At 32.3% G+C, this 25,973-nt stretch overlaps 1 protein-coding gene and 1 long non-coding RNA gene across 2 annotated transcripts in view; one reads left to right on the top strand and one right to left on the bottom strand.

Annotated features, from left to right (window-relative positions):
- Window positions 1-22,091, bottom strand: part of LOC107457134 (uncharacterized) — an 81,346-nt gene extending 59,255 nt beyond the window's left edge. The window contains exons 1-2 of the mRNA XM_071181893.2: window positions 21,935-22,091; window positions 4,496-4,636 (exon numbers count right to left, since the gene is read on the bottom strand). Coding sequence (XP_071037994.1) covers window positions 4,496-4,636; window positions 21,935-22,091 — 298 coding nt within the window. The remainder of the gene's footprint in view (window positions 1-4,495; window positions 4,637-21,934) is intronic.
- A 2,972-nt stretch (window positions 22,092-25,063) lies between these two features.
- LOC107457118 (uncharacterized) overlaps window positions 25,064-25,973 on the top strand; it is a 37,078-nt gene continuing 36,168 nt past the window's right edge. Inside the window, exon 1 of the long non-coding RNA XR_001585799.5 lies at window positions 25,064-25,221. This is a non-coding gene — a long non-coding RNA (uncharacterized LOC107457118). The remainder of the gene's footprint in view (window positions 25,222-25,973) is intronic.

The raw sequence follows: 25,973 nt of genomic DNA, 5'->3' as shown, positions 1-25,973 counted from the left end.
ATATCAATTTTGACGATAGGTCGTAATCTTGACTCTTGTCCGCAATACACGGTCTCAATAACCAATAACTAACGGCCAATAAAAAAATTTAACTGCCCTAATGTTAATTAATTTTCGTGTATTTACTCAGACTTTCCTGCTTATGTGAGCAAAAAATATTCATATCAAACCTTTCCTAGTCGCTTACGTAATATTCGAGCGATACCTAACTGCAAAACAAACTTAAGAAGAAGAAGAAAAAAATTAGACAAATAAAAGGTTCTTTTTAAAGAATTTGCGTGGTTTTGACATAGGGAGGATTTGTAAAAAAAAAAATAACGAAAATATAAATATAAATACTTTTATATGGCGACTGAATGTTTGGTAGGGGAACTTTTCAAAAGCTAATGGTCCTTTAAGGGTCGCCACGCCTCACCGCAAAGCACTCGAGTAGGGTGTCAACACACAGTCCACCCTCCCTTTCATTTACCACAAAGTAGAAAAGGAACAATAGAATAAAAGGTTAATGTTCACCCTCTTTCATGTTTCCGTTTCATATGTTTCCTTCCTAGCAGAAGATATTAATTATTCACATGGCCCCAATTGATTTTAAATTTAGAGAAGGAATCATTTGAAAGTGGCTATCTTGAAAACACTCACTAGAAATGACCCATATAAATATTTTCTTCTTTTTTTTATCACCCCCTTTTTCACATTCCATAAACTATTAATGAAGGAGTAAATTTTAAAACCCAACCCAAATCAAGTTTTTGATTTATTTATTTGTTGAAACTGGTTAGTAAATATTTGTTTAAAATTAAGATTCATGATCAAATTGTTAATAAAAGCATTCATAAATGAAATTTTACATCATAAAACATTTTTATATATTATTTTCCAACTTTAGACAAGGTATACACTACTACTGAAGGTGTAGCCAATTTTTTCAACAAAAAATAAGCAGCTTTTAAGTACTAAAAAATATTTTTAAGCACTTTCAAAAAAAAATATATAATTACGCAGGCTTGGCAAGTTTTTGACAATTGACGGTTTTGTCCGGATTTAACCGTGATGCCAAAAAAAAACCTTTAGTTTTTCAGACCTAGTTTTTGACAATTGTCAAAAATCATGAAATTTTGAATCATAAAACGAATGGCGTTTTCATACGCTAAGGATCGACGATACATTTGTAAGCTGACCACTAAGTTATTTAATTTTGTACGTCGAACTTTACTATTTATATTAAAAATTCATATTTTATACACCCGTGTGGCAGAATCGCGGCGACATTCTCGCTGAACATTACTGAGTTTTTGCAGAAAGATTTTTCATTTGGGGAAGAGGAAATTTTGGTTTCTCTATCTGCATAATTTTTTCGAAAAATGCTTCTTTTATCTTCTGCAGAATTTATTTTCAAAGACAACTTTTTTGCGGATCAGACAGGAAAGAAATAATTGTGATTTTTCGATTCTCATTTGGGATTTTTTAAAAAACGTTCACAATGACTGGCATCAGCTAGAATTTTAAATTAATAATATAAAATAAAAAATTCAGAAGTCGCGAAAGTTTAAAAGATAGTTCGCTCTAGAAATGATGTTCTTTTTTTTAACTTTCGTTTTCTTAAAAGAACACAATGTTTCACGTACACTTATTTGAGTATTTCTTTTTTAAAAAAATCCTTATTCGTGTGATTTCGTTGTCGATCTTTATTTGGGATTTACTGCATAGATTTTACGATTTTGAATTTATGCACGAATTTAATTTACTATAGTTTAATTTATTACGAATTTTAATCTGTGCAATAATTTACGAAATTCGAAAGAGGAAATAATGAGTGCATTTTTCTGCCTACAAAATGCGAGAAAGCGCCTATAATATTAGAATTAAAAAAAATATTACTCATAACGTATAAAATTTTTTATACATTTTTATTCTATACTTTCTTCTGCAAACACAACGTTTCTGTTACTTTAAATTAGTAATTGTTATAATTAAAAATATCTTAGAGAAAAATATTAATGCTAGAGAATTTAGCCGCAGAAAGCCCGAAAAAATTCTGTCACGGGGATCGAAAATAAGTTAAAAATGTATTTTTTCAAATCTCTTCAGATTAGCGAGTGCCTAAAATATCATACCACTTAATTTTCCAAAATGTTCAATAAAAAAAAAAATATTCCACTTGTGAATGTCTTTAAATTAAAATGTTTTAATATTAGCCTTCAACCTTTGCATAACAAACGTTCTACAAGCAGGGTTCGGGATTTTTTTTAATTTAAATTAATTTTTTCGATTTTTATTTAAATACACTGTAAGAACTTTATTTTTTATGATTCAAAAAACTTATAAATGTTTAATCAAAATTAAATTAATATTAAAACTACATTATAACAATATTTTAAAATCTCTAACTTACCAAAATAATTTTTTATTATAATACATAGCTTTGAATGCATAGCAACCCTTTGGAAACAAATACATGATTGAAATTTTAAAGACTAGATTAAATAGAACTATTAAAACAAAGTTTCAATTAGCAAACCATAATTTTAATTTAAAATTGTGATTTCGTTTTTTTTTTTTTTCCTCTTTATTTCTAAAATGGCAAAATAAATGTAACAGATTGTGTTTCTAAATGTAGTCATTCATCGAAAAATAAATAAATATCTAGATATTTTTACAAAAAAAAACATTCATTTTTAATCCTATATCAAAATAGATAAGTTAAGCTAAAAAAAAAAAATTTATATTCTCATTGGAATTCTTTTTCCCAAAATTTCTTTATAGAAAATCTGATGTCATCATATCACTGTATACATATTATGGGGAAAAAATACCAGTAACCATATAATAGCCCTTTTGCTTCAAATAGACTTTCTACCTATAAAATATAATGCAGATTTTAATTCCATGCTTTTTCAATCTTAAATTAGAATTTTGATTAGCATTATTTGTGATTTTTTTTTTTTAAATTCATGCTTATTAATTACTTTCTACAGCTATGAAATCAAAGACAGCATTAAATGTTTACTTTAATCTGTACTTTCAATCTCATTAATCAAAATATTTTTAAAAATGTACTAATTTCAATTGTGCTGTAATTTAACACACACCAAGAAAGTAATTTCGTTAACCAAAATTAATTAATGCAGCAATTTATTTTTAAAAAAAATTTAAAACTAAGAAGAGAAAATAATAAAAGTATTAATAATTTAAAACACTGTTTTTTAACTTTTAAAATCAATATATATATATATATATATATATATATATATATATATATATATATATATATTATAATATATAATAAAATATATATACATAAATATATATATATATATAAATATATATATATAAATATATATATATAAATATATAAACTAAATTCAGTGGCGCGACAGCCTATAGAGGGCCAAGGCCTACTGTGCCCATCTTAGTTTTCTTGACCTTGAGCTCTGGTGTGCAGGAGCAGATGTTCCGGTCAGGTGGTCAGCCGAACGCGGAACCCCTAGTGATCAGTTCCCAAGCATGCTTGGTACTCATTTATCGACCCACTGAAGGGATGAAAGGCTGAGTCAACCTTGCCCGGCCCCAGGATCGAACCAGGGACCTGCGGCACGACAGCGCTACCGCTCAGCCACCGGGCGTCATATAAATATATATATAAACTAAATTCAGTGGCGCGACAGCCCATAGAGGGCCAAGACCTACTGTGCCCATCAGTTTTCTTGACCTTGAGCTCTGGTGTGCAGAAGCAGATGTTCCCGTCAGGTGGTCAGCCGAACGCGGAACCCCCAGTGTTTAGTTCCCAAGCATGCTTGGTACTCATTTATCGACCCACTGAAGGGATGAAAGGCTGAGTCAACCTTGCCCGGCCCCAGGATCGAACCAGGGACCTGTGGCACGACAGCGCTACTGCTCAGCCACCGGGCGGCGTCATACAAATATATATATTTATATATATATATATATAAATAAATATAAATATATATATATATAAATAAATACAAATATATATATTTATATATATATATATATATATATATATATATATATATATATATATATATATAAATAAATATATATATATATAAATATATATATATATATATATATATATATATATATATATATATATATATATATTTATATATATATATTTATTTATATATATATATATAAAAGAATCAGTTGATTTAAATCAAGCTAATTTAAATCAACAAACCCTGTCTGTAATTAAACAAAATTATTTAATATCCTTTATTTCATAGCAGAAAACATTTTATAAGAGGATAACACTTATTCGATAACAAACGATTTTATAAATAGCGGAATTATTCAAATTATTTTCTAGTACTCAATTAAAAATTTTATTTATAAAAAATAAATTATGCAACAGACTTACAAAGTATTCCATTTTATAAATTGTAAAAAATTAAAAAGCCATTATCAGTCATGAAAAAAAAAAAAAGAATGAATAGAAAATAATATTTTCGTTCTAAAAAATTTAAAAAGTTACCTCCTGCGATACCACAACAGAGGTGTAGTACCGAAAACGTGCAATGTTGACCTTTCCTCAAGAAGCTACAAAACACACCGGTAACAGTTGCGAATATTCCAGCAGACGATTCCGAAATCACAACAAAAATTCTTCCAGATCAACAAAGCTGCTACTTTACGAAACTGATCATTAACAGATTTGATAAATAAATCACATAAAGTGTCACTTCACTTATAAATGGTCCCACGATGCCAAATTTCAACAAAAACTTATCGCCAGCTCTTCCTTCGAATCCTTCACGATATCAACTTATTTTCTGAGGCTCTTCTGCCTTAGCGCCAGTGATCGACGGAAGGAGAGGGAAAGGATGAGGGGCGGAGGTCAAATAACCACGTGACATTCGTCGGATCGTTCCATTTTACTATTGTGGCGGGAAACTGGGGAGAATATTTGTAGGTCTTCAGGTTTTTGGGAAGGGGGAGGAGTTTCAAATGTCCTTCGGTTAAGATCGTTTTCAGTTCAGGTGCGTCTTTCCACATTGTGCGCTAAGCAGATGTCATCGGAAAGTGTTTTTTTTGTTATTTATTTTATTCTTCCGGAAACGAAAGGAGGAAACACCTAGCCTGTTTTTTGTTTTGCATTTTAATAAATCTATTTGATTCTGTTTATGATTTTTGAGTCATCAACATTTTTGTAATATGCGTTTAGAAAATACAGTCAAACCCCGCTATAGAGACCGAAATTATTAACGCCAATTATATAACCAGTGTATATTTAATAGAAATTGAAGCATAAAGTTATTCTTTAGAAAAGTGTTGAAAATAATGTTTCAAAACACACGATTAAGACAAAATATCGTGGCACAGCTCATTTTCAAAAATAACTAAACATAAAAGTACTTTAAAATCATTATATTTTAACAAAAAATTAAAATAAATAAAGCTACTTTAATAAAAAATTGGAAAAAAAAAATAATGGCTCATTTCGTTTATAATTTCTAGTGTTGACGAAAAATAGTGTTATTTTGACGTTAGTTTTTGGTTTTGCTGAAAAGGATCGACGTGATTTTATTGAAGTACAAAACATATCAAAATATTAAATTTCGTGTTTTTATTTCATGAAGAGAAATTAAAGTAACATGGTAAAAATCTATGCATTTGATAGTCCATGCTATTTACCATAATTATTGAATTAGGGGTAATACCGAGCAGCCAGATTTCGAAATCCTGTAAGAATTCGACCTAGAAACCGCCAGATTTGATCAAGATATTCATTGTTTAGTTCCTGAAAAGTCATTGAAGTACTATTTTTCAATATTGATTGTTTTATTGAAAACGTCAAATCACTCGGTCTTACTGCATTAGTAAACCGGGTACTAAATGTTGGGAAATTGGAAATACTATAATTTCAGCGAAAAAGGCTACAAATATTTCGATTTTATATGACAATTTAAAAAAATTATGAGTCCGCACTCAAGGAGAAGTACTAAAAAATCTTTACAAGTATTTTTGATCGATTTTTCGAAAATTTTACATATGACGATCCCCTAAACTTTTCCAATTGAAACCTCATTATATACAGTCCCTGGCCAAATTATTAGTTGTTGCTGTTGTAGTTCATTTACGTCGCATTAGAGCTGCACAATGGGCTATTGGCGACGGTCTGGGAAACATCCCTGAGGATAATCCGATGACATGTCATCATAATTTTGATCCTCTGCAGAGGGGATGGCATCCCCACTTCGGCAGCACAACGACCTGCACGCGAAGTCGAGCATTTTACGGTAGCACAGTTTAACGAGGAATCATACCGCACATCCTCGGTCCCTACGCAGACTGATCCAAGTGGTCACCCACCCGCACACCGACCGTAGCCAGTGATGCTTGACTTCGGTGATCTACTGGGAACCGTGCCACATTATTAGACGCACTCTGAAGATTCTATGTAAAATCTTAATTATATGGTGATACTCTATACAGCTTTGATTGTTTTTACGTGATTGTGCACTTGTTTACGTTCTAGTATCAATGGATTAAATGAGACGATACATAATATAAATTTGACGTTCGAATAAGTTAGACGATATATTATATAAATATGAAACGTTTATTATATCAGGTATTATATTAGTATATTATAATAATTCGATCAAAAAATTAGACGCACTGGAGTGTTTTAATAATGACATGATTTGCACGAGTTTATTGGCACTTTTACAGTTAAACATAAACACAATGGGTTTTTATTCGGGGGACTTTTTTTATTATCTTCCTATTTGTATTTAACATATTGCATTACAATGTTAAATAATTGATGCAGGAGCGTAAACAAATGCAAACCGGTTTCATCCGGATAAAAACGAGGCGCCTGTATAGTATCACCTGATAATTATAATTTTTTACAGATCCTTACAGTGCTTCTGATAATATGGGCCAGGTACTGTTAGAACGATTCTCCATAAAAATCAAAAATTAAAAGGATAAGACCAGTAATTAAAGCGTTTTCTAACTGCAAACCAAGACAAAGAGCAATCAAAATGACGAATTAGTTTTTCTTTCTGTTAAAAGACCTGTCAAACAAGTGAAAGACATGCATTGGAAGGCGTTACCCCTTTTTAATGATTATTACTTTAATCTAAATGACGGCATTAAATTGTGTCATTATGAAAAAGAAAATAGTGTCTTCAAAGAAATAAACTTTTTTTTTATTACGATGCATTAAGACCTACTTAAGCGTAAGTGATAAACGAGTAGATTTTTGTGTCGTTGAAATATCAATCACTTTGAGGTTGAATACTAAACCTTTCAAACACATTAGCCTTTTTCTTGAGGTATTGATTAAGTTTTATGTTAAGCTGTTTGATTAAAGAAAAAGAGACGTTGAAGTTACCATCATTTTTTTATTTCCAATGGTGCTACACATTTGCATCAAAAAACATGTTCTGGGAATTCTTATGTTAAAAAGATAACAATAATGAAAAATCCCTTTAAAACGCCGGCATCACAGCCTGTCCTTGCGGAAAACGAATTTTTGAACCCTGCCTATGCAATAAAAACAAATGCAGCAGATCAACCACAAGCCAGAAATTCTTTAACGAATAATTATTAATATATATACCAGAAAAAGGGTTCCAAGTGAACCGGGTCCGGGCGAAAACTTTAGGACCACATAACTTCTTTCAAAGTTGTTTAAGCTAAATATCCGTAGAAACACCATGTATGGCGCGGCCTAGTTGGTAGGGCATTGTGCTAGTAACTGTCGCAAAGCAAAGGAACACAGGTTCGAATCCCAAAGGTGCTCAATTTAGTTTGTTTTTTTTTGTTTATCTTCATTGATATTATTTTTTTAATGTGTTTTTCGATATTTCAAAGTGTTCTATATATAAAAAATATTTTTTTTCCTTCGGGAAATAGCGAATAATGGTTAAAAAAGGATAAAAAAAAAGGGATAATTTATTTATCTTAAATTGTTTCAACTTCTTTCTCAATACTTTCCATATTGGAGCGTGCATAAAACACGTTCTACATATAAGAATAAGTATCATTATCTGTTAAAGATGCGAATAATGTATATAATGGTAGAAAAAGGTCCCAAGTGAACCGGGTCTGGGCGAAAACTCTAGGACCACGTAACTCCCTTCAATATTAAGCTATAATTTTCAAACTCGCAATAAAACTTGGGTTCTATGTTTCGAACACCCGAGATAAAGGAAATTTTTATAAACTAATTAGGGGACTCACACTGGGCCAAAAGCGTTTATATAGGTTCTGCCGGGAGAAAGTTGTTTAATCTAAATATCCGTACAAAAACCGTGTATGGCGCGGCCTATTTGGTAGGGCATTGCGCTAGTAACTGTCACAAAGCGAAGGAACACAGGTTCGAATCCCGAAGGAGCGCAATTTTAATTTTTTTTTGTTTATCTTCATTGATATTATTTTTTTAATGTGTTTTTCGATATTTCAAAGTGTTCTATATACCAAAAATATTTTTTTTCCTTGGGGAAATAGCGAATAATGGTTAAAAAAGGATAAAAAAAAGGGATAATTTATTTATCTTAAATTGTTTCAACATCTTTCTCAATACTTTTCATATTGGAGCGTGAATAAAACACGTTCTACATATAAGAATAAGTATCATTCTTTGTCAAAGATGCGAATAATGTATATAATGGTAGAAAAAGGTCCCAGGTGAACCGGGTCTGGGCGAAAACTCTAGGACCACGTAACTCCCTTCAATATTAAGCTATAATTTTCAAACTCGCACAGAAACTAGGGTTCTATGTTTCGAACACCCGTGATAAAGGAAATTTTTATAAACTAATTAGGGGACTCACACTGGGCCAAAAGCGTTTACATAGGTTCTGCCGGGAGAGGGTTGTTTAAGCTAAATATCCGTACGATTACCGTGTATGGCAAGGCCTAGTTGGTAGGGCATTGCGCTAGTAACTGTCGCAAAGCGAAGGAACACAGGTTCGAATCCCGAAGGTGCTCAATTAAAATTTTTTTTTTGTTTATCTTCATTGATATTATTTTTTTAATGTGTTTTTCGATATTTCAAAGTGTTCTATATATAAAAGATATTTTTTTTCCTTCGGAAAATAGCGAATAATGGTTAAAAAAGGATAAAAAAAAAGGATAATTTATTTATCTTAAATTGTTTCAACTTCTTTCTCAATACTTTTCATATTGGAGCGTGAATAAAACACGTTCTACATATAAGAATAAGTATCATTCTTTGTTAAAGATGCGAATAATGTATATAATGGTAGAAAAAAGGTCCCAAGTGAACCGGGTCTTTGCGAAAACTCAAGGACCACGTAACTCCCTTCAATATTAAGCTATAATTTTCAAACTCGCACAGAAACTAGGGTTCTATGTTTCGAACACCCGTGATAAAGGAAATTTTTATAAACTAATTAGGGGACTCACACTGGGCCTGAAGCGGTTATATAGGTTCTGCCGGGAGAGGGTTGTTTAAGCTAAATATCCGTACGATCACCGTGTATGGCGCGGCCTATTTGGTAGGGCATTGCGCTAGCAACTCTCGCAAAGCGAAGGAACACAGGTTCGAATCCCGAAGGAGCGCAATTTTAATTTTTTTTTTATCTTCATTGATATTATTTTTTTAATGTGTTTTTCGATATTTCAAAGTGTTCTATATATAAAAAATATTTTTTTTCCTGCGGAAAATAGCGAATAATGGTTAAAAATGGATAAAAAAAAAGGGATAATTTATTTATCTTAAATTGTTTCAACTTCTTTCTCAATACTTTTCATATTGGAGCGTGAATAAACACGTTCTACATATAAGAATAAGTATCATTCTTTGTTAAAGATGCGAATAATGTATATAATGGTAGAAAAAGGTCTCAAGTGAACCGGGTCAGGGCGAAAACTCAAGGACCATGTAACTCCCTTCAATATTAAGCTATAATTTTCAAACTCGCACAGAAACTAGGGTTCTATGTTTCGAACACCCGTGATGAAGGAAATTTTTATAAACTAATTAGGGGACTCACACTGGGCCAAAAGCGTTTATATAGGTTCTGCCGGGAGAGGGTTGTTTAAGCTAAATATCCGTACGAACACCGTGTATGGCAAGGCCTAGTTGGTAGGGCATTGCGCTAGTAACTGTCGCAAAGCGAAGGAACACAGGTTCGAATCCCGAAGGTGCTCAATTTAAATTTTTTTTTTGTTTATCTTCATTGATATTATTTTTTTAATGTGTTTTTCGATATTTCAAAGTGTTCTATATATAAAAAATATTTTTTTTCCTTCGGAAAATAGCGAATAATGGTTAAAAAAGGATAAAAAAAAGGGATAATTTATTTATCTTAAATTGTTTCAACTTCTTTCTCAATACTTTCCATATTGGAGCGTGCATAAAACACGTTCTACATATAAGAATAAGTATCATTCTTTGTTAAAGAAGCGAATAATGTATATAATGGTAGAAAAAGGTCCCAAGTGAACCGGGTCTGGGCGAAAACTCTAGGACCACGTAACTCCCTTCAATATTAAGCTATAATTTTCAAACTCGCACAGAAACTAGGGTTCTATGTTTCGAACCCCCGTGATAAAGGAAATTTTTATAAACTAATTAGGGGACTCACACTGGGCCAAAAGCTTTTATATTTGTTCTGGCGGGAGAGGGTTGTTTAAGCTAAATATCCGTACGAACACCGTGTATCGCGCGGCCTATTTGGTAGGGCATTGCGCTAGTAACTGTCGCAAATCGAAGGAACACAGGTTCGAATCCCGAAGGAACGCAATCTTAATTTTTTTTTTTTGTTTATCTTCATTGATATTATTTGTTTAATGTGTTTTTCGATATTTCAGAGTGTTCTATATATAAAAAATATTTTTTTTCCTTCGGAAAATAGCGAATAATGGTTAAAAAAGGATAAAAAAAGGGATAATTTATTTATCTTAAATTGTTTCAACTTCTTTCTCAATACTTTTCATATTGGAGCGTGAATAAAACACGTTCTACATATAAAAATAAGTATCATTCTTTGTTAAAGATGCGAATAATGTATATAATGGTAGAAAAAGGTCCCAAGTGAACCGGGTCTGGGCGAAAATTCTAGGACCACGTAACTCCCTTCAATTTAAGGCTATAATTTTCAAACTCGCATAGAAACTAGGGTTCTATGTTTAGAACACCCGTGATAAAGGAAATTCTTATAAACTAATTAGGGGACTCACACTGGGCCAAAAGCGTTTATATAGGTTCTGCCGGGAGAGGGTTGCTTAAGCTAAATATCCGTACGAACACCGTGTATGGCGCGGCCTAGTTGGTAGGGCATTGCGCTAGTAACTGGCGCAAAGCGAAGGAACGCAGGTTCGAATCCCGAAGGAGCGCAATTTTAATTTTTTTTTTTTGATCTTCATTGATATTATTTTTTTAATGTGTTTTTCGATATTCCAAAGTGTTCTATATATAAAAAATATTTTTTTTCCTCCGGAAAATAGCGAATAATGGTTAAAAAAGAATAAAAAAAAAGGGATAATTTATTTATCTTAAATTGTTTCAACTTCTTTCTCAATACTTTTCATATTGGAGAGTGAATAAAACACGTTCTACATATAAGAATAAGTATCATTCTTTGTTAAAGATGCGAATAATGTATATAATGGTAGAAAAAGGTCCCAAGTGAACCGGGTCTGGGCGAAAACTCTAGGACCACGTAACTCCCTTCAATATTAAGCTATAATTTTCAAACTCGCACAGAAACTAGGGTTCTATGTTTCGAACCCCCGTGATAAAGGAAATTTTTATAAACTAATTAGGGGACTCACACTGGGCCAAAAGCTTTTATATTTGTTCTGGTGGGAGAGGGTTGTTTAAGCTAAATATCCGTACGAACACCGTGTATCGCGCGGCCTATTTGGTAGGGCATTGCGCTAGTAACTGTCGCAAATCGAAGGAACACAGGTTCGAATCCCGAAGGAACGCAATCTTAATTTTTTTTTTTGTTTATCTTCATTGATATTATTTGTTTAATGTGTTTTTCGATATTTCAGAGTGTTCTATATATAAAAAATATTTTTTTTCCTTCGGAAAATAGCGAATAATGGTTAAAAAAGGATAAAAAAAAGGGATAATTTATTTATCTTAAATTGTTTCAACTTCTTTCTCAATACTTTTCATATTGGAGCGTGAATAAAACACGTTCTACATATAAAAATAAGTATCATTCTTTGTTAAAGATGCGAATAATGTATATAATGGTAGAAAAAGGTCCCAAGTGAACCGGGTCTGGGCGAAAATTCTAGGACCACGTAACTCCCTTCAATTTTAGGCTATAATTTTCAAACTCGCATAGACACTAGGGTTCTATGTTTAGAACACCCGTGATAAAGGAAATTTTTATAAACTAATTAGGGGACTCACACTGGGCCAAAAGCGTTTATATAGGTTCTGCCGGGAGAGGGTTGCTTAAGCTAAATATCCGTACGAACACCGTGTATGGCGCGGCCTAGTTGGTAGGGCATTGCGCTAGTAACTGGCGCAAAGCGAAGGAACACAGGTTCGAATCCCGAAGGAGCGCAATTTTAATTTTTTTTTTTGATCTTCATTGATATTATTTTTTTAATGTGTTTTTCGATATTCCAAAGTGTTCTATATATAAAAAATATTTTTTTTCCTCCGGAAAATAGCGAATAATGGTTAAAAAAGAATAAAAAAAAAGGGATAATTTATTTATCTTAAATTGTTTCAACTTCTTTCTCAATACTTTTCATATTGGAGAGTGAATAAAACACGTTCTACATATAAGAATAAGTATCATTCTTTGTTAAAGATGCGAATAATGTATATAATGGTAGAAAAAGGTCCCAAGTGAACCGGGTCTGGGCGAAAACTCTAGGACCACGTAACTCCCTTCAATATTAAGCTATAATTTTCAAACTCGCACAGAAACTAGGGTTCTATGTTTCGAACCCCCGTGATAAAGGAAATTTTTATAAACTAATTAGGGGACTCACACTGGGCCAAAAGCTTTTATATTTGTTCTGGTGGGAGAGGGTTGTTTAAGCTAAATATCCGTACGAACACCGTGTATCGCGCGGCCTATTTGGTAGGGCATTGCGCTAGTAACTGTCGCAAATCGAAGGAACACAGGTTCGAATCCCGAAGGAACGCAATCTTAATTTTTTTTTTTGTTTATCTTCATTGATATTATTTGTTTAATGTGTTTTTCGATATTTCAGAGTGTTCTATATATAAAAAATATTTTTTTTCCTTCGGAAAATAGCGAATAATGGTTAAAAAAGGATAAAAAAAAGGGATAATTTATTTATCTTAAATTGTTTCAACTTCTTTCTCAATACTTTTCATATTGGAGCGTGAATAAAACACGTTCTACATATAAAAATAAGTATCATTCTTTGTTAAAGATGCGAATAATGTATATAATGGTAGAAAAAGGTCCCAAGTGAACCGGGTCTGGGCGAAAATTCTAGGACCACGTAACTCCCTTCAATTTTAGGCTATAATTTTCAAACTCGCATAGACACTAGGGTTCTATGTTTAGAACACCCGTGATAAAGGAAATTTTTATAAACTAATTAGGGGACTCACACTGGGCCAAAAGCGTTTATATAGGTTCTGCCGGGAGAGGGTTGCTTAAGCTAAATATCCGTACGAACACCGTGTATGGCGCGGCCTAGTTGGTAGGGCATTGCGCTAGTAACTGGCGCAAAGCGAAGGAACACAGGTTCGAATCCCGAAGGAGCGCAATTTTAATTTTTTTTTTTGATCTTCATTGATATTATTTTTTTAATGTGTTTTTCGATATTCCAAAGTGTTCTATATATAAAAAATATTTTTTTTCCTCCGGAAAATAGCGAATAATGGTTAAAAAAGAATAAAAAAAAAGGGATAATTTATTTATCTTAAATTGTTTCAACTTCTTTCTCAATACTTTTCATATTGGAGAGTGAATAAAACACGTTCTACATATAAGAATAAGTATCATTCTTTGTTAAAGATGCGAATAATGTATATAATGGTAGAAAAAGGTCCCAGGTGAACCGGGTCTGGGCGAAAACTCTAGGACCACGTAACTCCCTTCAATATTAAGCTATAATTTTCAAACTCGCACAGAAACTAGGGTTCTATGTTTCGAATACCCGTGATAAAGGAAATTTTTATAAACTAATTAGGGGACTCACACTGGGCCAAAAGCGTTTATATAGGTTCTGCCGGGAGAGGATTGTTTAAGCTAAATATCCGTACGAACACCGTGTATGGCAAGGCCTAGTTGGTAGGGCATTGCGCTAGTAACTGTCGCAAAGCGAAGGAACACAGGTTCGAATCCCGAAGGTGCTCAATTTAAATTTTTTTTTTGTTTATCTTCATTGATATTATTTTTTTAATGTGTTTTTCGATATTTCAAAGTGTTCTATATATAAAAAATATTTTTTTTCCTTCGGAAAATAGCGAATAATGGTTAAAAAAGGATAATTTATTTATCTTATATTTTTGCAACTTCTTTCTCAATACTTTCCATATTGGAGCGTGAATAAAACACGTTCTACATATAAGAATAAGTATCTTTCTTTGTTAAAGATGCTAATAATGTATATAATGGTAGAAAAAGGTCCCAAATGAACCGGGTCTGGGCGAAAACTCTAGGACCACGTAACTCCCTTCAATATTAAGCTATAATTTTCAAACTCGCACTGAAACTAGGGTTCTATGTTTCGAACACACGTGATAAAGGAAATTTTTATAAACTAATTAGGGGACTCACACTGGGCCATAAGTGTTTATATAGGTTCTGCCGGGAGAGGGTTGTTTAAGCTAAATATCCGTTCGAACACCGTGTGTGGCAAGGCCTAGTTGGTAGGGCATTGCGCTAGTATCTGTCGCGAAGGAGCACAGGTTCGAATTCCGAAGGTGCTCAATTTTAATTTTTTTTTTTTGTTTATCTTCATTCATATAATTTTTTCAATGTGTTTTTCGATATTTCAAAGTGTTCTATATATAAAAAATATTTTTTTTCCTTCGGGAAATAGCGAATAATGGTTGAAAAGGGATAATTTATTTATCTTAAATTGTTTCAACTTCTTTCTCAATACTTTCCATATTGGAGCGTGAATAAAACACGTTCTACATATAAGAATAAGTATCTTTCTTTGTTAACGATGCTAATAATGTATATAATGGTAGAAAAAGGTCCCAAATGAACCGGGTCTGGGCGAAAACTCTAGGACCACGTAACTCCCTTCAATATTAAGCTATAATGTTCAAACTCGCACTGAAACTAGGGTTCTATGTTTCGAACACACGTGATAAAGGAAATTTTTATAAACTAATTAGGGGACTCACACTGGGCCATAAGTGTTTATATAGGTTCTGCCGGGAGAGGGTTGTTTAAGCTAAATATCCGTTCGAACACCGTGTGTGGCAAGGCCTAGTTGGTAGGGCATTGCGCTAGTATCTGTCGCGAAGGAGCACAGGTTGGAATCCCGAATGTGCTCAATTTTAATGTGTTTTATCATTTTTTAATGTGTTTTTCGATATTTCAAAGGGTTCTATATATAAAAAATATTTCTTTTCCTTCGGGAAATAGCGAATAATGGTTAAAAAAGAAAAGAAAAAAACGGAATTATTTATTTATCTTAAATTGTTTCTACTTCTTTCTCAATACTTTCCATATTGGAGCGTGAATAAAATGCATTCTATATATAAGAATAAGTATCTTTCTTTGTTAAAGATGCGACAAATGTATATAATGGACGAAAAATTGTCCCAAATGAGCCGGTTCCGGGCGAAATATTTAAGACCACGTAACTCCCTTTAATATTAAGCTGTAATGTTCAAACTGGGACGGAAAGTAGGGATCCATGGGCCGAACACCCGGGCCAAAGGAAATATTTATAGAATATTTAGGGGGCACACAGAGGGCCAAAAACTTTTATATAGGTTGGTCGGGCTGTGAGCGAGTTAGTTTCGTAGAGCTTGGAGGATGACTGTCTTTGATTCCCGGCGGTAATCGATTTATTTTATTTATTTAGTTTTTTAATGTATTTTTCGATTTTTTGAAGTGTTCTATAAATAAGAAATACTTTTTTTCCTTCGGGAAATAGTGTATAATAGGTAAAAGTCGGATATATTCAGGATAATTTATTTATTAATTTTTTTAGCATTTTTTTCTATGTTTTCGATATTTTAGCTTGAACAATATGTGTTCTACATATAAAAATAAGTATCCTTCTTTGTTAAAGAAGTGAATAATGTATATAATGGCCAAAAAAGCGACCGAAATGGGCCGGTTCCACACGCACGCGTCAAAACCGCGTAACTCTCTTTAATATTTTTTTTTCATTTCCAATGGCAAGGTATACAAACAATAACACAGAGGAACAATAAAAATAGAAAATAACAAAAGACCGAAGTCATCTTCCTAAAAGCTCTCTCGCACTCCAATATCTTGCGTCCTCCGATTCAAGTCCTTGGAGCCTCCTACCAGGGCTAAAGAGAATACAAGGGCTAGTTCACTCCGCTCTTAAAGCTGAAGCTACGATTTCCCTCCTCATGACGTCACTGTGTCCACAGATCTCGGAGATCGCAAGCAAAGATATTATGATAACTTTGCATCTTTCTCTTTGTAAAAATAAGTTAGACTTTTTCTGGTTATTAGCCTTCAAACTTTACGTAATTAACACATTATTTCCGTTCATAATCATAGCTCAAAAAAAAACTTTCTTGGTTATTATAATAAAAAAAATACCATTTTAAACTTATAAAAATGTTTTGCTAGTTGGTGAAAATGACACGATAAATACTTTATTTTAAAAAGTTCAGTTTTAACTTTAACTATTAAGAAAAATGAAGGCATATATCGACACTTTTTTTATCTACATATTCTTTTATAAAGATAAGTTAAATTTAGAATCCCTGATTTTAAAATATGTCGTTAATAGCAATTTGTTCATACTTAATCATTAGGAAACATCAACCTTAAACGCTAATTACTGAAACAAAATAATATTTTAGGTTCATAATGACATTAGAAATTTTACAATTGTTTATAGACATTTAAATTTACGATGATATAATTTATAGATATTTAAATTGAAGAGAATATAATTTTTAAAAACAATCATAAATATTTAGAATAACTACATTAAAAAATATGTTATGAAATTAGGAGAATTTCAACTATATACTATATATTTTATTTATACTTTTACTTACATTTTAATTTTCTTTGACTTTATCATTTTTTTAATTCTTTTCACCTGCCTTTCTTTATGAAGTAACGAGGCGATTTCTATTTAGATAATGAATTTTTATAAAAGTTCTTTACGACAGAATAAACGTATTGCTGTTTTATATTGACTGTGTCATTTCGGAATCCATTCTTTACGTAGTTGTTCATTTACTTTAGGGAACACGCGAAAAATTATACTTTTTCCTTTTGTTTTTATATCAGAATTTTTGCAAGTTGCAATCGCGCAAACTGGCATTTCGATAATAGTTTTAAATTCTTGTAAATTCACTGCAAAAACTGAGGAAAGTCATTATAGAAAATAACAAATGTCTTAGAATATCTCGCAAAAAGAAATGATCCAATATTAGTTAGAGCTAGTAAGGCCAAACGCTCCGTTCTTGAAGTAAAAGTGCGAGCTTTGCGCCAAAGTGACGTCACTAGAGTGACGTCGGAGGATCGGCGCAGCGAGAGATACTTCAAAGGAGTGAACCAGCCCTTCTATTCTCTTTAGCCCTGGCCTCCTACAGCAATAGAGGTGTTCTCTATTTATTGGTGCTCAAGAACCACACAGTTGACATTGAGGGTGGTCATAAATACTTATACGATGCAGATGTTCTCCCAGACAATCATGACCAGTTAGGAGTCTAAAGCTGGCTACTGCATATCGGCGAGGCTTGTCTGGTACTGCCTTAATATCTGAATCTCTTCAGCTCTTATTCCTTATGCTTTCTCGTAGGTCAGCTGAGGCATTCAGTTTCATTATGTTTTTTATATGTAGTTTTATGGAATGGTATGAAAATCCAGAGCAACTTGGTTGAAGGATTTGTGTTCCCTTGCGAGCAACTCTCTTTATTAACCTATAATTTTCAAATTCTGCCCGAAAATAGGGATCAATTTGCGAGACCGCAAATGACTGACCACGAGAGCTAAATATTCTTTGGAACATCGTATATAGAGTAAAATATCCTCAGTTGTAGACGGATCATGAGTTCGAGTCCCCTTGTCGCCAGGCTAACCGTGGTAGGTTACCGGGGTTTTCCTGTCTATGTAACGCAAATGCAGGTTAGTACCATTAAGAAGTCCCCCACGAAGGCAAAATTACTCCAAATTTTTGAGTAATTTTGCCCCTTGAATTCCTTTGTCTTCTGTATTGTGTCCAAAATCACAAGGCTAAGGAGTTGATCATGAGAAGTCATAAACCCAAAAAGTCGGGTCAGCTGTTTAACCCAGGTTGTAAAATTAAAAGTAATAAGGTAAATGGATTTCTTTTTATAAATCAATTTTAAACCTATTAACATTATTACCAAATAAACTGGCCTTATAAAGGATTAATCTCAGGCCTATCTCAAGTTAACATCCAACAGCAGTTGGCGAGGACTTCCTTGTTCCATCTTCCTTGCTATTTATGTTCCATATCTTTGATATCTTGATGGAATCCTTCACTTTGTTCTTCGCGACATGCTCCTAAATTTACGGGGTTCACATGCGAGTGAAGGAAATGCCACTCATGCACATCACGTGCTTAGGGCACCACAAAGTCTAACTAAATGTTCGCAGTTCATAATTTTTTTCTTCGAAACATTACTTATAAATTTATTATTTTGTGCTTCCATTTTAATAGTAGATAACAATTCTAAGTACGAAATTTTACATAATTAAAAAAAAAAAAAACGAAAGATGTTATTTATCAAAAATTTTTGGTCTTATAATGAAATTAGGTAGTGAATTTCTATGCGATAAAAGCTCTATTTATTTATCCATTACAATGATTCTATAAAATACTGCTACGATTCATGTTTACAGAATATTTTTCGCAGTTGCAGCAAAGTTAATACTTCCGCCATTTGAATTTTTTTACGTAAAAAAATTTGATTTACAAAATGTTGATGCAATGATTTGATGATGTAAAAAATGTGATTTTTGATGTGAAAAAAAACTGTGTTATGCATGTTTTTTTTTTTATGTGCAGCACATTTTTTAAAAATAGTTGCTTATACTATATTTCTAATTATATTTTCATTGCAACTGGAAAAAGAAGTTATCAAATTACGTAAAGGTTGTGTTGCAAAAATTTATTTCAAAATTTTACTTCAAATATTTTTTTTTATTCACTAAATTAAGAAAAAGGAGCTATGTAAGTATCATTTTTCGAAATTTCTTTGTGGAGAAGAGGTTAAATTTGCGAAAATATGACCACACACTTCGCATCACTTATGATTTTTTTTATCTATATATATCGAATATTGAAATTAGATTTTAAGATTTAAAATATATAACTATGTAATATGAATGAAAGCAGCTAGTCTTTTAATAAAGAAAGAATTACAGGTTCCTTAGTCCTTAGAGTCTTGTATAAATACAAATGTTATAAAAGTTGAGCACAAAAGATGCGTAAATTCACAATGTGAACCGGATGTTCGTTGACTGTGAAAAATTCGTTAACAAGAGTACCCATTAAAACTGATTTAATTTTAAAAGCAAATGTAAGGATAAGTAGCAATAAAATCAAATTTTCAATCATTGAATTGGGTTTAGTGCAAGCAAACTATATGCTGTACATCTTATAACGAAATTTGTATAATTATAGTTAGGAAATAAGAAAAGTACCGAAAATTTCAAATTAAAAATAAATAACAAATTTAGGAAAGATATTTTTATTAATTGAATTTAAAAATATGTTTAATAACTGATAAAGGATACTGAACTGATTTAATAACAATCAAAATTATTATTGAGTATATATATATATATATATATATATATATATAAACCCCGTTTATACAAGGAAACAGGACTTGAAAATAATAATATTATTTCTGTCACGAAAAATAAATTTAATAGTTGTGCTTAATTTTTATGTGTAGCTCGTGCGTATATCAAATTGAAATAAATAAATAATTAATTCACGTATTTCCATTGTCCATATAACTTTTCTTAAAATAAAAATTGGTCATTCTGTATAAATAAGAGGGAAAAATATTGTTGTTCCTGTTACTTTATTATAAGCATCAGACTGCTGGGAAACGTGGTCCAATTTAACCTGATCTTGCTTTCTGCGTGTATCTAACAACCCCGCCGTATAACAACAAAAGATGTTAATTGCCAGCATTCGATTAGATGAATTCAAAGGCTACTCAAAAGGACCACCGTGATTGTTACCAACATATGTGTTAGAATACAAAGCTAAATTTTCTGAGAAGAACCACTTTAAGGTCAAGACAAGTGCAACCAATTGATTTATCACAGACAGAGAACATCCTTTTATCTCAGATATCTTTAAGCATCCTATAGGTGACTCATTCCCCCTTCCCTTTTTTTTTTTAGAGAAAGGGGTCCATATTTCAGAAAATTAAAATTGTCGTCCTTTCGAGGGGTGGGGTGGGGGGTTAAGATACAAATAAATTGTTCTAGAAAAAGAAAAGTTTCTTGATTGACGTAATTTTAAACCCATAACATTATTTAAGCTACAATTAGTAACTAATTTCTCGTGTTTACACACCCCCGTATATACACACAAATTAAACATTTTGGTAAATACTTTACACCTTTACATTTGCTTACAGTATTGCTTACAGTATTTTGTTTCAACTTGGTTCGTGCTTAAATTATTTTACTTTTTTCGCATTGTTTACTTTTTATTTATCTTTATCTAATATTTTACTATTTGATTTTTGTGACTATTTTGAAAGAAAAGTTTAGAGTAACGGTCATATAAAGAGGAACAAGACTCGTGCAGAAATTTTAGATTAGACGTAAGTAACCATTTATTCTATTTAAATTTGTTCATCTTCCTTTTCCCCAATATTTATTGAAAATGAAAATGTTTTTATAAACATTACTTGAGGAATCTTCCATTTCATTGGGCAAATAATTTTAATTATTAAAATTTGAACAGGTTTTTAAAGGCAGATTAATGAAATATAAGTTTAATTTTGTTCAAACGAAATCACTAATTTGTTTTTAAGAAAAGCTAAAGTCAGGTGTTTGATAAATAGCTTTGTTATAATGGTTAACTTTGATGTACCTCCACTTAGAAAATATTTATTTTCAAAATTTTTCTTTTATCATCTTAGCCTGTACCGAAATTTTAAATTCAAAAGTTATTTTTCTTCTTCTTCGTGTTAAAATGTGTACTAAGATCTAGTAGAAGGTATTTCAAAGTTGGTTATTTTAACATATAATATATAGAGAGCCAAGGCCTACTGTGCCCATCTCAGTTTTCTTGACCTTGGGCTCTGTGGTGCAGGAGCAGATGTTCCGGTCAGGTAGTCAGCCGAACGCAGAACCCCCAATGTTTAGTTCCCAAGCATGCTTGGTACTCATTTATCGCCCCACTGAAGGGATGAAAGGCTGCGTCAACCTTGCCCGGCCCGAGGATCGAACCAGGGACCCGTGGCATACAGCGCGAAGCTCCACCGCTCAGCAACCGGGCGTAATTTTTTTCATATTAATTGAAAAGTTTTCAATTGATTATATAATTTTAATTTTTTTGTTTTAGTTTGACTAAATATTTTCTTTTAAAAAAATTTTGATTTTGTATTTTGAATCAACACTTGACTTAATAGTAGATATATTTTTAATTGTTTGAGGGGGGCACCAAAATATTTTCAGTGCTTAAGGCCTCAAGAGGTCTTAATCCGGCCCTGCTCACGGAGGAACCCAAAGTCTTAAATCTGTCCAGCATTTTCATTGCAATAGCTTCATACTCAATTGTATTACCTCCAGAAACTTACTCACGACAAGCCTTCTTTCCGTTGTTGTCATTATAGTCTCAAAATCCATCATGAGTTTGTGGGTATCTGGACCAACAAAGTTTCCCTCTTTCAACCTTTTGCACAGGTATTCGAATGAATCGCCATCGTTTGAAGGAACCTTGACAAACTGCTTCATTACACCGAACTTGATATTTTTATTTTTTATTTTCTAACCGTTGTTGAAGAGCCTATCCTATTTTATGGGTTTACGGCTACTAATGTTCAACTCCGCAACCTTGTAATTTTGAACTCAATCGAGAAGACAAGGGAACTCCTGGATCGAGTATTGGGAAAAATTTGCTTTCGAGGAGATCTTTTTGATGGAGCAAGCCCGTAATTGGGATACATAGCGATAAAGACGGCGAGAACCTCCCCAGTTAGTCTGACGGCAAGGGTTCTCTAACCCATGATCCGTCTACTACTGAGGATATTTCACGTCAGCACTGTGGTGCAAGCTGAATGTAGAATTCGTATAGACTGGGATTCGAACCCGGTTCGCCTCATTGGAAGACAAACGCTTTATCGCCTAAAAAATCGCGGTTCACCGAAATTTATATGTAGAGGGGGTAACAATACTTTTTTTGTATCGACTAGGCTGTTTCGAATAACGTTTCTGGTGCCTGGGTCATGATTGTCTTTTTGGCCATTCTTTTTTAACAGATTGGACGACATTCAAATATCGTCCGCTTAGCTTAAAACATCAACCTCATTAATTAATTAGCGTATTTAAGGTCACTTCCTGGAATCATTAGGATTGAGTCCTAGAACGTGAAGATACAATCATTAAGTCAAACATTTTTCAGGGTGGTTCATCCTTTTCTTTTTTTTTTCTTTCTTTTTTTTGCACACTGTTCATATATTGGGGAAAAACCTCATTAGAGTTGTGTTTGTAATAAATCTTTTACTAAAAAAAAATCTGATTTAAAAAGATACTATCTTGTACATACTAGGGGGAAATTGCATTATTTGCTTCTTTGTAATGAGGGCTGATCAAAAAGTAAATAATATTCTTCATTCCGGAGTGAAAATTTATTTATGTGTAATATGTGATAAAACTTTTTGGTACAGATATCTGAAATAAATAAACATAAGCAAACCATCTTTTGCTTATGCTGGAGAAAACCTCGTTAATGTATTTTTATATTTCCAATTCCGATCCAACAATCAATGTAGCCTTGCAATTTTTTTTTATATTTGTTTTGAAACTCCGTATCCTTCATAATTTTGAATCTACCCCAGAAGTCAAGGGAATTTCGGGATAGAGTATTGGGGCAAACTAATCTTCGTGAAGGATTGTTTGATGAAATAAACCAGCATAAGCAGCGTAAGAACCTCCCGTAGTTAACACGACGGATAATCCATATTCCGTGAATTACTCAGAATATTTTACGTCAGAATTGTGATTGGTGCAGGACGGGTGCGGAATTCGTAATGATCAGTCATCGCTGGGATTGTTACCCTGTTACCTCTTTATGAGGCAAGCGCTATATTCCCTGAGCTAAAGCGGCTCTTTGTTGATGTATTTTTTTATAACCTTCGTTTGAACAGCCGACTCCATTTTTGAGTTCACGGCTACTAATGTTCAACTCCGTAGCCTCGTAATTTTAAACCCAATCCTGGTAATACCTCGAATAAGCCTTCGTGGAACTCTTTTTAATGAAACTATCCTGCCCTTGCGTTACACGGAGAGGAAAACCATGAACATTTCCCAAGGTTAGTCTGATGGCAAGGGGACTTTAATCCATGGTTCGTTTATCATTGAGGAAATGTAACGTCAGCACCGTGAGCTGCGTGAGTCGGGTGCGTAATTCGTTTCAGCCACCACTGGGATTCGAACCCGGTTCACCTCTTTGGGAGGCGAGCGTTCTATCCCTTAAGCCACCACTGCTCTTCATTGGTGTAATATATATTTAAATGGAAATCTGGTTTAAATGGTTTCTCTCATTTTCAAATTAAAGTGTGGACTATGTAACCCCCTCTAAAATTGAAATATCAAAATGATTAAAAAAAAGTTCAACAAACGAGTAAGAGTTTTTGTTATTCTGATGAAGCAGGGAGCAAATTAAAAGAAAAATTTCAAGAGAAATTTGAACTCAATAACAAGGTTTGGAGAGAGAGAACAGTAAACCTATATAAAATCATCTGTTTTTAAAAAATGCGTTACGTTTTCAACTATACGATAGAAATGCGTAATAAAATGCAGTCAGACCTCTATTTAACAAAGTAGCTAAATCCCGATTATAAGTTTGTTAAATAGAAAATTCGTTAAATAGAAAATCAATTTTGAAACAAAACAGATTTTAAATTCATAAACACAAGGCATAATTAAAATAGCAGTTGATGCACCTTAATCTTGTAAATTAGTATCTACTATTCATTTTATAAATCTTAACCATGTAAGGAATCTTCATGGAAGGCAAGAATCGGGCAAAACATTATCCAGTGTTACACTTTCATACATTCTACATAAATTTTCTACTAAAAGAAAATAAATTTATGTATAAAATTATAGTTGCATTTATTGTGAAAGTAATTTTTAACATTTATTACCACATGCTTTCTTAAGTTTAATTACTACTGATAAAGTCAATTAATTTTGTCTCAGTTTTTCGTTTGAAATACAAACAAAAAGGGAAAGAGTTCTCTAACAGTTAAGTGGCTTTGAAAATCAACTCAAGGTCATTTCCCCCATAAAATGCCTTTGAAATGTACTGAAATATTTTGGGCAAATAGGGAAAGTGAATCTCAAAGAAAAGTTCGTTGAGTAGAAAATTCCCTTCGTTATTTGTAATTTATTTGACGAAGAAATTTCCAAAATATTCTTGGTTCCTCGAAAAAAAAATCGCAAAATAGAGAAATTCGCAAAATGGAAGTTCGTTAAATAAAAGTCAGACTGTATATCTTTACAGTATCTAGTTCTGTTTTTTGTCAGTATTTGTTAAAAATGGTAAAGCACTTCACAAGTTATTTCAATATATTTCAAGAAAATAATTCTTTCTAACATTAAATTTAAAAAATCCTTTTTAACATTTATAGTTCAAACTTTTTAATTGGCGAATTTTGAATTGGCGATTTTAGTCCGGAAATTCAAAATAGAGACAGAAAGAATATAACAACCCTAGAAAACCAAAGCAGTATTCTTTCTCGTGTTGTGGAGTAGAGGTGAATTTCACAAACTTCGATGGTTAAAACATGTTCTATCTCAGTAATTTAACGTGAAGTGATGATGACAATAATCAACAATATCATAAAGGTGTTAAATCTCAGTAAGTTTCCATTTTATAATTGTATATATGTCTAATCATTTTCTTTTTTTTTTTTCATTTTATAACTCTTTAAGCTAATAATTTTAAATGTTTACATCAATAATTTTGATTAAAAGAAATTCAGTTGTTTCCAACAACAAAGGATAAATTGAATTTCAATAGAAATTTATTTTACTTTTTAAAATTTTATATATTGAATGGAAATCAAGTATTTAATAATATACAGTAATTAAATTTTTATTTAGTTACTCTAGGAACATATATCTTGAAATTTGTATAATTATATAACCATCGACTTGTGTATGACAGATTTTAATTGATTCACGGTTTTATGATCCTTCAATATCAATCTGGTTCAAGATTGTATTTTCATGAGAAATCTTTTTGGGTTTTTAATCACTTAAGAAAATCATCCAGCAATTTCTTTCGTATGCAAACAACACATCGCGTATACACGTGATATTAAAATCAAATATTGCGATTTCTAATCATAAAATTTAAAATCCGCACATCGTGATTTGAACTCACGCGATTTAAAAATAACACATTGGAATTTGTACCACGGAATTTAAAAATTACTCATCGTGATTCGCATTCAGCCGTTTTAAAATAGCGCATCGAAATTTTTAGTCACATGATCTTAAAACCAAACTTTGATTTGCACCCATGCTATATTAAATTTGAATATTACGATTAGTAATCATGCCGACTTAACATCAAACATCGTGATTCATATTCACGCAATTTAGTTT

This window comes from Parasteatoda tepidariorum, chromosome 4, assembly GCF_982258835.1.
Source record: "Parasteatoda tepidariorum strain Cologne lab strain chromosome 4, Ptep-v5.0, whole genome shotgun sequence".
Lineage (NCBI taxonomy): Eukaryota > Metazoa > Arthropoda > Arachnida > Araneae > Theridiidae > Parasteatoda > Parasteatoda tepidariorum.
The sequence above is the reverse complement of the archived record's forward strand: the minus strand, read 5'-3'. Positions and strand labels throughout refer to the sequence as shown.